This window comes from Chelonia mydas, chromosome 3 (assembly GCF_015237465.2).
Source record: "Chelonia mydas isolate rCheMyd1 chromosome 3, rCheMyd1.pri.v2, whole genome shotgun sequence".
Taxonomy (NCBI): Eukaryota; Metazoa; Chordata; order Testudines; family Cheloniidae; genus Chelonia; species Chelonia mydas.
The window spans coordinates 59,394,861-59,408,526 of NC_057851.1; the positions used below are offsets into that span (position 1 = coordinate 59,394,861).

The 13,666-nt window shown below is 38.0% G+C and overlaps 1 protein-coding gene across 4 annotated transcripts in view; it reads right to left on the reverse strand.

The window, feature by feature from the left end:
* Positions 1–278: 278 nt before the first annotated feature.
* LOC102939288 (pleckstrin homology domain interacting protein) overlaps positions 279–13,666 on the reverse strand; it is a 309,900-nt gene continuing 296,512 nt past the window's right edge. For 3 of the 4 annotated variants that reach the window (XM_037894359.2, XM_037894361.2, XM_037894362.2), the window contains 2 exons: positions 11,550–11,711; positions 279–6,797 (listed from right to left, as the gene is read on the reverse strand). In XM_037894359.2, the coding sequence (XP_037750287.1) occupies positions 6,151–6,797; positions 11,550–11,711 (809 nt within the window). In that variant the 3' untranslated portion in view covers positions 279–6,150. The remainder of the gene's footprint in view (positions 6,798–11,549; positions 11,712–13,666) is intronic. The other variant, XM_037894360.2, reaches the window with a different exon arrangement.

Below are 13,666 nucleotides of genomic sequence, written 5' to 3' on the forward strand. Positions count from 1 at the left end.
TAGCAATCAGACAACAGTTGCAGAGGTTAGGCTCTTGTGTCAGCTCTGCATTGATTAATGCCAAACTCTGAACAATATATTAAGGATGTCAAAAATTCATCTCCACACATCACATTTGAAATGCTGCAGCACCAGCTGATGTGCTTCCACTCCTTTCAATTGTATGCTCAGAAAAAAACAAGAACAAATTTGATTTTAGGCTGTTCTGTGATGTACTTCTCCCATTATACAAATCAACAGACTTTTACATAGAAATAACAGAACCACTGCAGAACCACTTAGAAAAACAAGTTTTCTATTTATTTAAAAATAAGTTTGTAGTTACTACATTGCAGTGACAGTAATTCTTACACATACATTCTAGTTTGTATAAAAGGATTCAAAGTATTATGCATCAAAACTAACATAGAAAGTGTCCACATAACAGTAAAGAAAGTTCCAATCAATATGTACAAAAAGAAAGGGCACTGTTTATCCTGGTGTGATACTGCAGGTTATAACATGATAATCCAGATTTCTGGAAGAAAAAGACCTTGATAAAGCTAAAGAATTATTGTTTTCAACTGTTTGTTATTCATTACGTACACCAGATTTGTGTTTTACATAATTCTGTACAAAATAAGCATTATAATTTTTAATCTGAAAATGTGTCAGTTTCAAAATTAACCCTTCTAGGTCACTTCCTTAAAATTGAGCTACATTCTACACATGTCTAAACGTTATAAATGACAGGGTATAAATAATTCACTCAAGATCTTTTAACAAGTTGCCTGTCATGGTTTTGCAGTTTTAATATGGTCCAAAAATGTAACTTTGCATTGTTTCTCAATATATCTGTAACTCAACATGCACTTTACGTACAAAACAGTAGGTGTGCCTTATGTGCATGTGTACATAGTAGATGCTGATAGGATAATATTCCTTTCTACTCCCAGTTTGTAGGAACTTATTCTTTTTTGTTTTTTAAGTGTAGAAACTCATAGTAAAATATTACCTCCACTCCGACAATGTATTGTTTGTATCACATTAAGCAAATTTCCTGATGTATTTATCTGCATTTAAAGAGTTCCAAAGACCTACTGTCTCCCTTCCCCCCGATAATTTCCCCCAAATAGCCTGTCATAGCTAATTCCTAAAAATTATCCTTATCTTATTGCCGCATAGATTCTCTGGAGTGCCTTGATGCTGTTGTAGTCTTCAGAACAAGAAGTTTTACCCTCTTCTGTGGTATTCTTTTTAAATAAAACAAATTATAAAAAGCTAACCTTTAAGTAGTTTTTCCACTCAAATATACTGTTAAAATAAATAGCAAAAATGGTTCCCATACTAGTTAGTACAAACAGGTGAGACATGTAGAGGTTAATTTCAATTTAAAAGCTACCTAAATTTCCCCCCAAATATACCAGAAAGTAAGAGCCCCGTTCCTGTCTAAAAACTATGAAATTATGTAAAGTTAAAACAACAAGAGTGTCAGATTTGCTATCAGAAATAAATTTTCAGACTTGGCCAATTTATATGAAATTTAATACACTGTTTCTGCATATAAACAAACACATTTCTATACAATAATGTACAGCAGAAAAGTAACAGCCCTTTTATCAGTTCAATACCTAGGTGCCCCTGGAAACTAATCAGCTGCAAGAACTTTGGGGAAAATAGACAAAATATATTATCAAATAATTTTACAGTTAACATTTTTGCCTTCATTAGGTAGTAAAAGGTAACAGAGAAAACGAGCTTTTGTTGTCTCCAGGTGAGGTTAAGGTCCTCTGTCCTTTCAGCTTTCACCAGCGTAACAGAATTGCATTTAAACTCCTTTTAAAGAGAAAAGCAGTGTTTAGCTGAAAAGAATAGTTTGACCAGCTAGTGTGGAACACAGTTAAAGTGTGCAAGAACAAGATAGGGACTTAGGATGAAATACAGCAATATATCAAAAGACTTTAGCTAGATTCATGCTCAAAGTGAGTTCATAGGACCACTAAAGATGGGCTAAAAAGAGTCTATTGTATATGAGGCCTACAGCGCTCATTCAGTTAAGTATGTGTAACTTCTATAGGACTGGCAAACAGTTTAACATGTGCTTAACTTTAAGCATGTGCTAAAGTGTTTGCTGGATCAGGGCCTAAAAGTAAATGTGAGCAAGAGAGATTTAATAGTGTGGTGTACAAATTGTATCAAACTTCCAGTTGTCAAATAGATGTACTGATTTAGTCTGCATAATATTTTAATATATGGCAAAAGGCTCTGGACCAGGCGTCCAGAGTTGATACTTGAGAAATACTGGGTACAGCAATACAGCCCATAAGCTATCTGCTACACAACGTAAAGGTGATAGTTTATTTTTATAGATGTTAATACATCTGACATGCTGCATGAGGGTCCTTTTATCAATATTTTACAAATATAAAATAGCAATATTAAATTCAACCCACTTAATCTTACAAGTCTAACAACAATCTGAAACACTAAATAAATGTGTGCAAGTATATATGACAGCAGTCTAATCACAAGAGACATTTTCTGTAAAGTTGTGATCACTGGTTATAGCACAATGACAAGAACCTTAGCTGAATAGTGACACAATGCTGAACAATATTGTAATGAAGTTCTTCAAGTTCAATTCTTGGATAACAAAATAACAATGGAAACAAACAGGATAAATACTTGTTCAGTATGCAGGCAAAGGTACAGTGACTGCTGTTAAAGTAAACTTTTAGAATATAATGGTATCTGAGAAACAGCAACTATTTCCTAATCTAAAGATAGAAAATACTGTGGTTTTCGATACCACTCAGTGGTAATTGTTGGTAAATATTGACTTTAACAACCACCAACAGAGAAAACAATTGAATATCCTCATATCAAAAGACAAATATCAATGGATTTGAATGAAGTTGTGTTCATTGCTGCCAGACTTGTAAGATTAGTGTGACTGTCTATCAATAAAACACATTTATATAATATTTACAATCTATATGTGAAACAAACACATATTATTTTAATATTCCATTTTTGAATTATTTGTTAGATACTTGAGATAGCATTATCCGTTACATGCACGTAACTATAGTTTTGAAATTCTTTCAGGTTGCTGAACCACAGCTTATTGCTCACATTTAAAACCTTCAGACTTAGTTATCAAAAGCTCTTTTTCTTTGTTGGTACAATATGTTGCAAATATCTCAAATACATTCTTCCAAACAAAAAAAAGGACATACAGCATGATGGTATGGTATTAATTCTCATAAATAAACTTTTACAACCTAAAGAAGATAAATTATAAAAATATATATTTTAATAAATCTGGTATTACTTCTCATAATTTTTAAAGTGTTGTTTCTATAAAAAACTGACCCAAATCATTCACAATCTATTTAAAAAGGAAACAATGTCAATATTTCTAAATGTGAATTAAAAAAACCCCCTGCAGCTTAATGTCACAGATCTCTATAGAAAGGGAACAATGTATCTATGTTCTGCAGATAAGGCCTTCTATTCTTGTGGTTTTAAGGTGTACAGTTTCCACATAATGTAATGGGAATGTGTGCTATTCCATTCTCCAACATTACATACAGTATTTTCTGTGTATAAATATATACATAATCATGCCATATAAAACATTACAAATAGTGTAAATACAGAAGTTGAATTTTAGATATACTCTAATTTCTTACATTACAATGCAGATAACATCAGGAAATTACACATTTGAAACTGATTGCCTTCATCATCAGTGAGATCCTTAAAATTAACTGTTAAGTCTCACACTAAAATGAATTAGTTTTGAACTGTGTAATACACTATTTTTCACTGTACAACCATAATTTTCCACCTTACCATATGTTTAGCAACTGTATTTTAATAGTAAAGAAACATATGTTAGAAAAAATAAATAAACAGATGAAAATAAAATTAATCAAATCCATGCCCCCCAAACTCAGAGTCAAAGTAATCCAGTCAGGCTCTGGAAAATAGTTTACTTAATTTCATATAAAGATGTATAATGAATATAGTTACATAAATCAATACTAAAAATGCCAAGTACATGGGTTACTAGTTTTTATCCATAATAGGTAAATGATAGCTAATATCTACTCTTCTTGGGCCAACTACTGTTTTCCTTGCTCAGGAATTTCTTAAACAGACTTTGTTCTAACAGAATAATGAGTATAGGATTTGGCTCAGAATGAATAAAGACAATCTGTGCAAGTTTAAAGGTCCTAAATCCTGCAAATTCTTTCTTCAGCAGTTGCACTCAAGTCCATCAGACTTGTCTTGTAAATGAAGACTTCTTGTATGAGTAAGGGTTTTCAGCACTAGGCTCTACTTTTTAATATTTAATTTTCAATTTTTATTCTTCTAAATCAGGGTCATGACACACTGTCTCGTGCTATCCCAAAATAATGTATCTGAAATTTTTGGTTACATTTTTGTACCATACCAGATCTCAGAAAATACTACTATTTCTATACTTTTTTTAAACTGGACAATACCTTTTAAGCAATAGAAAATGGTATTAAAGTTTATTTTTAAGGTATAAAATAACTAAATGTACCATAAACAAATAAATAACTGCTTTTCTTTTCCACAGCAGTATATATAGTAATACATTCCCCTAAGTCATATAGTTATCATTTACAATAGACAACTTAATTTTACTAAGGATGCAAGAAATAATAGAATACAAGGCACAATCATTAAATGTAATTTTTCTTTAGGGTGTATATTGACTTATGTCAGAGTGATAAGTATACCATAAAAAGTGCAGAAAAAATACAATGTGCAATGAGACCACTGTATAAAACATGATTGCATAAAAAGTGATTTGGCCTTTTTTAACCTTTAATAATTGAAAATAACCAATCTTCCCCTTAAAATTAAACTATAAAGTATGACATTTAAAATTTACTTTTTTCTTTTCTTTCTTTTCTTTTTTTAATTCTAGTGCTATCTAAAAAATCCTGAAAAAGAGAATCTATACCTGGGTAATATTGTATATGTATGTGTTTGTGTATATATCAATCTACACATACACACTTCTTTGTAAGTCATTTTTAGCTTTCTAAACACATCAGAAGTTGTAGAAAACCATCAATTCAGATCCAAAAGTAAACGTCATAAGCCCATACCTTTTCCTGTAATTTCCTTGAATCCTTTAACCAATTATAAATTTTGTCTAAAACATCTCTGTCAAAGGACCCCACCAGTGCATTACTGTTTTCTATTTAAGTACCAAAAGAGGATACATCTCAGCACAATTTATAACAATTTGCTATATAGAATGATACACAGTCTTTTTTGTCTTTGAAAAGTGTTTGCAGGACTGACACTCAAAAAAAAAAAAAAAAAAAAAAAAAGAGAGAGAGAGAGAGAGAGAAAAGAAAAGAAGGCTTTCCACTGCACTGATTCTCAGTCTTTGGCACAATAAACAGAGATTTAGTGATTGATACAAGAATCAAGGTCTGAAAAATTAGACATATTAGTCAAACTTTTTCCAATGTGGATATATTATATATATATTTATATATTGTGATTACATTTTCTCTCTGTTTGGCAGAACTTGGATAAACCAAAAGCCTGTGCTAGGCTTCTTTTGCAGTTGAATGTTCCATCACTACTCAAATTAAACATTTTCAGATTAGCAAAATTTGGTAATTTTGCATTTGTCCTTAATGGAAATGTAATCCTTAATTTACTGCCACTCTTTGCCAACATCTGCCTTCCTGGGAGACATGACTTCTGCAATCAATAAAAATGTACCTTGCTTGGTCAAAAATAGACTTCTGTTCTCAGTTTGTGGCATTAAAAGTTCTATCACTTTGTTTAATCACAGAAATACTCTGCACTGCTCAGGAGTTCTCACTTTTAAAATGTCAGTAATTGCTTATTTACAGGTCTTCAATTATTCTTAACTATGACCAAAATGACTGTTGAAATGCATAACCTATCTGGAGGGCAATAAATAGCAAAAGTTTAAAATATATATTTTTTTCAAAGAAGTGTTCTCTCAGTTTTCTTTTTTGCTCATTTTTTCAAATCACAACATATTCTTCTAATCCATAATAGCAGCAGGGGAGCAGAAGTCTTTGTTCTGCTCACTCCTTTACTGTACCTGCTTCATAGCATTCTAAGGAATATGTTTGGTAACAGTTACCAACCAATCAAATTAGCCTTTGCTTTTTCAGTCAACTTTCGGACTCTGCCTCTGCTAGACGTTCCAAAAGTTAAAGAAGTGTCTTCAAATAATAGCTGCCTTTGCTCTTCTTCAGAGTCATCTTCATTGTAAAAGGCTGTCCTCCTACCCTGGTTTCTAGTTCTCATGTGAGGTTCAGAATCTTTCAGTTCCTCAGACCCTTCTTCTTCTACAGGTTCATCCGTTTTTTTCCTCCTGCTTCTTGTCTGCATCTTAACATTTGCAGGGACTATAAGGTCTGAGTCTGGTTGACGTGTCTGTGTCTTTCTTTTTGGCTTTCTGCCTCCACGGCCTTTTTTTTGTAATACAGCTTCCTTCACATTATTTTCAGAAAGAGAATTGCATGCACTAGAAACTGAGGGTTCTTCTATTACCATGTCCCTGGTGGTCTGGACTGAATTCTGCTCTGCATTCATCTGTTCAGCAATTTGTAACTTTTTTGGTTTTCTACCTCTTTTCTTGTGCACCACTTCACATGTACTGCTATTAGCCTCCATCTTCAGTTTCCGCACAGGCCCTCTTTTAACTGGAGGTTTTGAAGGTTGCCCTCCATGTCCATTTACCTGAATGCTTCCTGATGCCAAAGCATTATTTTTGCAGTCTGCTGTAAAGAAATAACAGAGTAATAATATGTAAGAGAATTCTACATTCTTTATTTTCCAATGGCCCTGATAAAACTATTCCATTCACTATTTATAAAATACTGTTTCAGTGGATGACATACCGTAACTGCCTTCATCTCTGAAGGCCCAAATGTGGGACGTGTGTGACAGAGACCCAAAAACTGAAATAAAAATAATTATTCATGCAGGAAATATACTAAAGCAATGAGTCCAGCAGCATTTTAAAAGTAAGCTTTCTGTCACTATGGCTCCATGATTCTTTATTTCTGATGTAAATAGTTTTCAAAAATAAAAGTCTGGATGCCAAATTTTTGTGGACTGCAGGAAGCTTTGGGACTAAAAGAAGTGATATCCTGGCAATGAGGAACATTTAAGAGGTGTGATTTTCATATCTGATTTCCACGCCACCAATCCTGGGATTTTCTCTTGCTTCTGCTGTGTAACTGAAAAACTTTTCCAGTTCAATAACATCTTTCAATTTAAACCAGTTACTCATTAACATCACTTCTCTTCTGATGTGGAGCGGCTACATCTGTCCACGTCTTTGTTAAATGGAGACTAGAGAAGCACCTTGAGCGTTCCAGCATTCACAAAGGTATGCTGTTGCAGAATGTGTCCACCCCTTGCTAAAGAGTACATCAAAGTATGTTTACACAATTGCCAGAGTTCTGCACTGGCTTTTGGGTGTAATTTTAAGTTGTTGGTTTTGACCTATAAAACCCTAAATGGTTTGGGCCTTGGATATCAGAGACCACCTCTCTCACCTTAGAATATCACATTCTTCCACTGTTGTATGCAGTGTTGTTGTAGCTGTATTGGTACCAGGATATGAGAGAGACAAGGTAGGTGAAGTAATACATTTTATTGGACCAACTTCTGTTGGTGAGAGAGACAAGCTTTTGAGCTTTCTGTGTGTCAGGTTGCAAGCTTGTCTCTCTCACCAACAGAAGTTGGTTCAATAAAAGATGTTACCTCACCAACCTTGTCTCTCTTACAATAATACAGCAGTTGTGATCGAGGAGAGGTGGTAGAGCTAAATAAGCTTTTTAGCACAGGGACTGTTCTTTGTTATGTGTTTGTACAGTGCCTAGTACAATGAGGTCATGGTCCACGACTGGGGCTCCTAGATATTACCACAACAGAAATAAATAATAATTAATGGTTTTGTAGGGCAGGAACTACGGGCTGGACATTCTCTCTGAGGGGTTGGTTCACAAGTCTGGAGTTCACTTTCCTTGATAGACCGTAAGAGCCTAGATTGGCTGAAATCCAGGATATGCTGCAAAGCATATGTGTTCTCTTCCACTTTTCAATTAGGAGTGGGTTGTAGAAGACAGTGAAAGGGTTATTTTTTATGAGGAGTTCTTAACTGCCAAATGGATTATTGGAGAGAATATTTGTCTGTATTGTGTCTTTTGTTAATATTTTTCATATTTGTACAGGTGTCTACAGTTTGGATAAATACTTTTAATAAATCTAAGGAAATAATCTAAATCGAAAAGGAAGTACTTATGAACACCCGTGGCACTGAAACACTCTCCATGTGACAAAGTTCAAGGTCAAAAACAACAGGCTTTTTTCATTGCAGAGCAATTTGACAATAGGTCAATATTAATCAATCTGAAAGTGACTCTCCAGAAATTAAGCATCAGATGACATTGCCCACTCATAACAACAATCCTCATATTATTCAAAAATCTTTATGATATAATAATGCAGCAAGATATGTGATGTTACATCACTGTGACTCAGAATCACCACACGTTAACATTGCCTCATGGGGAAAAAAACTCTATTTCTCCAAGAAGAGATGAGGTAAAGAGTTGTTTTTCCTTTTCTCCTCCTCCCTATTATTAGGCAGGAGAGAGAGGAACGTGTGTTCTCATTCTCCTCACAGCTTCCTACTGGAAGCTGCTCTAGAGAAGGTGGTTGTACCACTTGTGTTTACTGTGTTCCAAGCAACACATTTTCTTTCCTGCTGTTCAGGGGCAAGGGAAAAATATTTCAGCAGTATCCACATCTTGGTCAGTGTTCTCTGAGAATGGCAAGTGGAGTTGCTGTTCAGAAGTCTACTCCATGAGAGCCACATGGAGGGTCACAAAGAGCTACATATAGTATTAGAACCACAGATAAAATCATAAAATCCTAGGACTGGAAGGGACCCAAGATGTCATCTAGTCCAGTCCTCTGCACTCATGGCAGGATTAAGCATAGACCAGGGGTAGGCAACCTATGGCACGAGCTGATTTTCAGTAGCACTCACGCTGCCCGGGTCCTGGCCACCGGGGGGGGGGGGGGAGGGGCAGCGGCTCTGCATTTTAATTTTATTTTAAATGAAGCTTCTTAAACATTTTAAAAACCTTATTTACTTTACATACAACAATAGTTTAGTTATAGATTATAGACTTATAGAAAGAGACCTTAAAATGTATTACTGGCACACAAACCCTCAAATTAGAGTGAATAAATGAAGACTTGGCACACCACTTCTGAAAGGTTGCCGACCCCTGATCAAGACCATCCCTGACAGGTGTTTGTCTAAGCTGCTATTAAAAATCTCCAAGGATGGAGATTCCCCTAGGCAATTTATCCCAGTGCTTAGCCATCCTGACAAGAAATTTTTCCTAATGTCCGGCCTAAGCAGCCCTTGCTGCAATCTAAGCCCATTGCTTCTTGTCCTACCTTTAAGAGTTTATGAAGAACAATTTACCTCCCTCCTCCTTGTCTTTTATGTACTTGAAAACTGTTGTGTCCCCTCTCAGTCTTCTCTTCCCCAGACTAAACAAACCCAATGTTTTCAATCTTCCCCCGTAGGTAAGGCTACAATTTAGTCATAGGTATTTTTAGTGAAAGTCATGGGCAATAAACAAAAATTTACTGCTCGTGACCTGTCCATGACTTGTACTATATACTCCGGACTACATCTTAGCTGGGGGAGGGGGAGGCAGGGCGCTGTGAGGCAGGTGGGGGCACCGAGCAGCGGCCAGTGCAGCTGGCTGTGGGGCTGCCCGAGCAGCTAGCTGTGGAGCCGCTCCATCAGTGCTCAATGTGGCTGTCCCTGGGCCAACTACTGGGCGGCCCTGGGAACAGTCACACCAGCTGCTGCAGAAGTCAGAGAGATTGCGGAAGTCATAGCATCAGTGACTTCCATGACAGATATGGAGCCCTATTCATACGTCATGTTTTCTAGACCTTTAATAATTTTTGTTGCTCTTCTCTGGACTCTCTCTAATTTGTTCACATCTTTCCTGAAATGTGGCGCCCAGAACTGGACACAATACTCCAGCTGAGGTCTAATCAGCACGGAGTAGAGCGGAAGAATTAGGTCTCGTGTGTTGCTTACAACACTCCTGCTAATACATCCCAGCATGATGTTTGCTTTTTTTGTAACAGTGTTATACTGTGAACTCATATTTAGCTTGTGATCCACAATAAGCCCCCAGATCCCTTTCTGCAGTATTCCTGCCTCCGCAGTCATTCCCATTTTATATATGTGCAAATGATTGTGCATTCCTAAGTGGAGTACTTTGCATTTGTCCATATTGAATTTCATCCTATTGACTTCAGACCATTTTTCCAGTGTGTCCAGATCATTTTGAATTATAATCCTATCCTCCAAAGCACTTGCAACTCCTCTCAGCTTGGTATCATCCGCAAACTTTATAAGTATACTCTTTACGCATTATCTAAATCACTGATGAAGATATTCAATAGAACTGGACCCTGTGTGACCCCACTCGATATGCCCTTCCAGCTTGACTGTGGATGACGGAAAACTACTCTCTGGGACCAGTTTTACAACCAGTTTTGCACCTACTTTATAGAAGCTCCATCTAGGTTGTATTTTGCTAGTTTATGAGAAGGCCATGAGAGACAGTATCAAAAGCCTTACTAAAGTCGATATTCATATACATCTACCGCTTCCCCCCATCCACAAGGTTTGTTACTCTGTCAAAGAAAGCTATTAGGTTGGTATGACGTGATCCGTTCTTGACAAATCAATACTGACTGTTACTTAACACCTTATGATCTTCTAGGTGTTCGCAAATTGATTGCTTAATTATTTGCTCCATTATCTTTGCAGATACTGACGTTAATTTGACAGGTCTGTAATTCCCCAGGTTGTCCTTATTTCCCTTTTTATAGATAGGCACTATATTTGCACATCACAGTTATGTGACTTAATATCTGCAATTACAATTAATATAAACAGAAAGTTGACTAAATGATGATGTAATTACAGTATAAACACTATGTAAATATACCTGGATTCTAAAACACTTATATTAACTATGAAATCAAAGGAGTATTTTAATGGAGTAATTCAGTCATGTAGTTAACCTTCTGATTATGTGAATTAATTATAGTTATTACAAACAGCCACAGTGAACTTAAACAGAGGTTCTGACTTTCTAATTTTCCCATGGGTGGTTGACCCCCACCCCCACTCCACCCCTCCCCCAAACCACATTCCTTCCTGTCCCCACTCCCACTGCCCCACCTCTTTCCGCCCACTCCGCGCTTTGCCTCCTCCCCCGCCCAGTGCCTCCTGCACACCGCTAAACAGCTGATCCATGGCGGTTGAGAGGCACTGGGAGGGAGGGGGAGGAGCTGACTGGCACTCCAGCCCCGGGGCACCCATGGAGTCTGAGCCTATGAACTTAAGACAATTGCAGTGCAACTACAGCCACTGTATTACATGAAATGTAACTAATATTTTGAAAAACCCTTACCTTGCTGATTAATAGTGGATGATTTCATTTTACGTTTTATTTGTTTATCTTTCTCCACATTTTCTCTTGAAGAGTTATTCCTAGTGTTGTGGCTGTAACTGGATTGGCTAGGAATGGATAGAATATTCTGATTCTTGGAATGTTTGGTGGAATTCTCCAGTACTAAAAAGAGAGAAACATTGTATAAGCAATACTGAATCATTCATTATAATGGTTTATATTATTTTTGTAAATCTTATCTGGCTCAGCAGGAAGGTAATGGCTTTCAGTCACTACTGAGCTGTGCCATATTTGAACCAATTACCTCGAGGGGAATGTCTCCATGTTCTGTTACCAAAATCCTGAGCCTTTCAGTCTCTCTCTTTGAGCTTTCCTGAGACTGTTAACTTGAATACACAGTACCCATTCTTAATCCTAATTGCAGTGCTAAGAAACAGCTATAAATGTACTAGTATCTAAGGCCTGGTCTACAGTACGTCGTTATTTCGGAATTAGCCGAGTTACTTCGAAATAAAACTGATTCCGTCCACATGACCAAACCAGTTTTTTCGATTTAAAGGGCTCTTTAATCCGATTTCTGTACTCCACCTTGGCAAGTAGAGTAGCGCTAAAATTGAGATTGCAGTTCTGGGTTACAGGTACTGTGGATGCAATTCAACGTTATTGGCCTCCGGGAGCTAGCCCAGAATGCTCCCTTGTGACCGCTCTGGCCAACATTCTCAACTCCGATGCACTAGGCAGGGAGGCAGTAAAAGCCCCGGGAACTTTTGAATTTCCTGTTTGGTCACCGTCAGCACAGGTGACCATCAGCACACTCCACCATCACAGGTGACCACGCAGTCCCAGATTCACAGACGAGCTCCAGCATGGTCCGAACGGGAGGTACTGGATCTCACTGCATGTTGGGGAGACAAATCTGTTATGGCAGAACTACATTCCAAAAAAAGAAACGCAAATACCTATGCTAAAGTCTCCAGGGCCATGACAGAAAGAGGCTACTCCAGGGACACAGAGCAGGGTCGTACAAAAATCAAGGAGCTCAGGCAAGCATACCAAAAAGCCAGGGAGGCGAACGGGTGCTCTGGGTCACAGCTCCATATATGCCACTTCTACCGTGAGCTGCATGCAATTATCGGGGGTGACGCCACCACTACCCCACCACTGTCTGTGGACACCTGCAAGGGGTGAGTAGCATGGAGCGAAGAGGATGAGTTTTTGGAGGACGAGGAGGAGGAGGAGGACAGTGCGCAGGCGGCAAATGGGGAATCCATTTTCCCCCCTAGCCAGAAACTATTCTTATGCTGGAGCCAATAGCCTCCCCCCACTCCCAAAGCATGCTCCCGGACCATGACCCTGGAGAAGGCACTTCTGGTAAGTGAGAGCTTGATCGGAGCCACGCGGTGGGGGGAAACCCAGCCACGCTGGGCTGTTCGCATTTAGTTTAAAGGACTCATCCCTGCTCAGAGCCTCATCGGAGCCACACAGTGGGGGAAGGAGAGTGTGGTGTGAAGCGATCATCCCAGAGAGCCCGCAGGCCCTCCTTTTTATATGACAAACCCACCAGGCATTGCTTGCTATGGGAAAGGGGGCCCAGCAGTTTGAAAGCATTGAAATGAATGCAGAAGAAACAGAACCCCGCGTGCCCCTAGGGCTTACCATGGCTGCCTGCAAGCTGAATTCTGTTGCCCGGCCACATGTGATGGCTTACTCACACCAAAGTGGCAGGCACTTCAGTAGAAGAGGCAAAATGCGACCTTGTACAGAAAGAACAAGTGCTGTGTACTATGAATTGCCTGTTTCACTGAGAAAGAGTGTCCCCTTTGTTCTCTAAAATGTATCTTTTAAAATACTACCCTCCCTTTTTCTCCTCCCTCAGGTGCAAATGTTTCAATGTGGCCCCTATCTACTCTGTCCCAGAGGCTGGTCCAGATTAGAAGGCGGAAAAAACGAACTTGGGACGACATGTTCGCCGAGCTCATGCAGTCCTCCTGCACTGATAGGGCCCAGCTGAATGCGTGGAGGTAAACAATTGTGGAGTTGCATACAGCGTTACATGAATACGAAGAGAGGAGGAACGCGTGCGATGAGAGCAGGCAGGATGCTATGGTCAAGCTCAT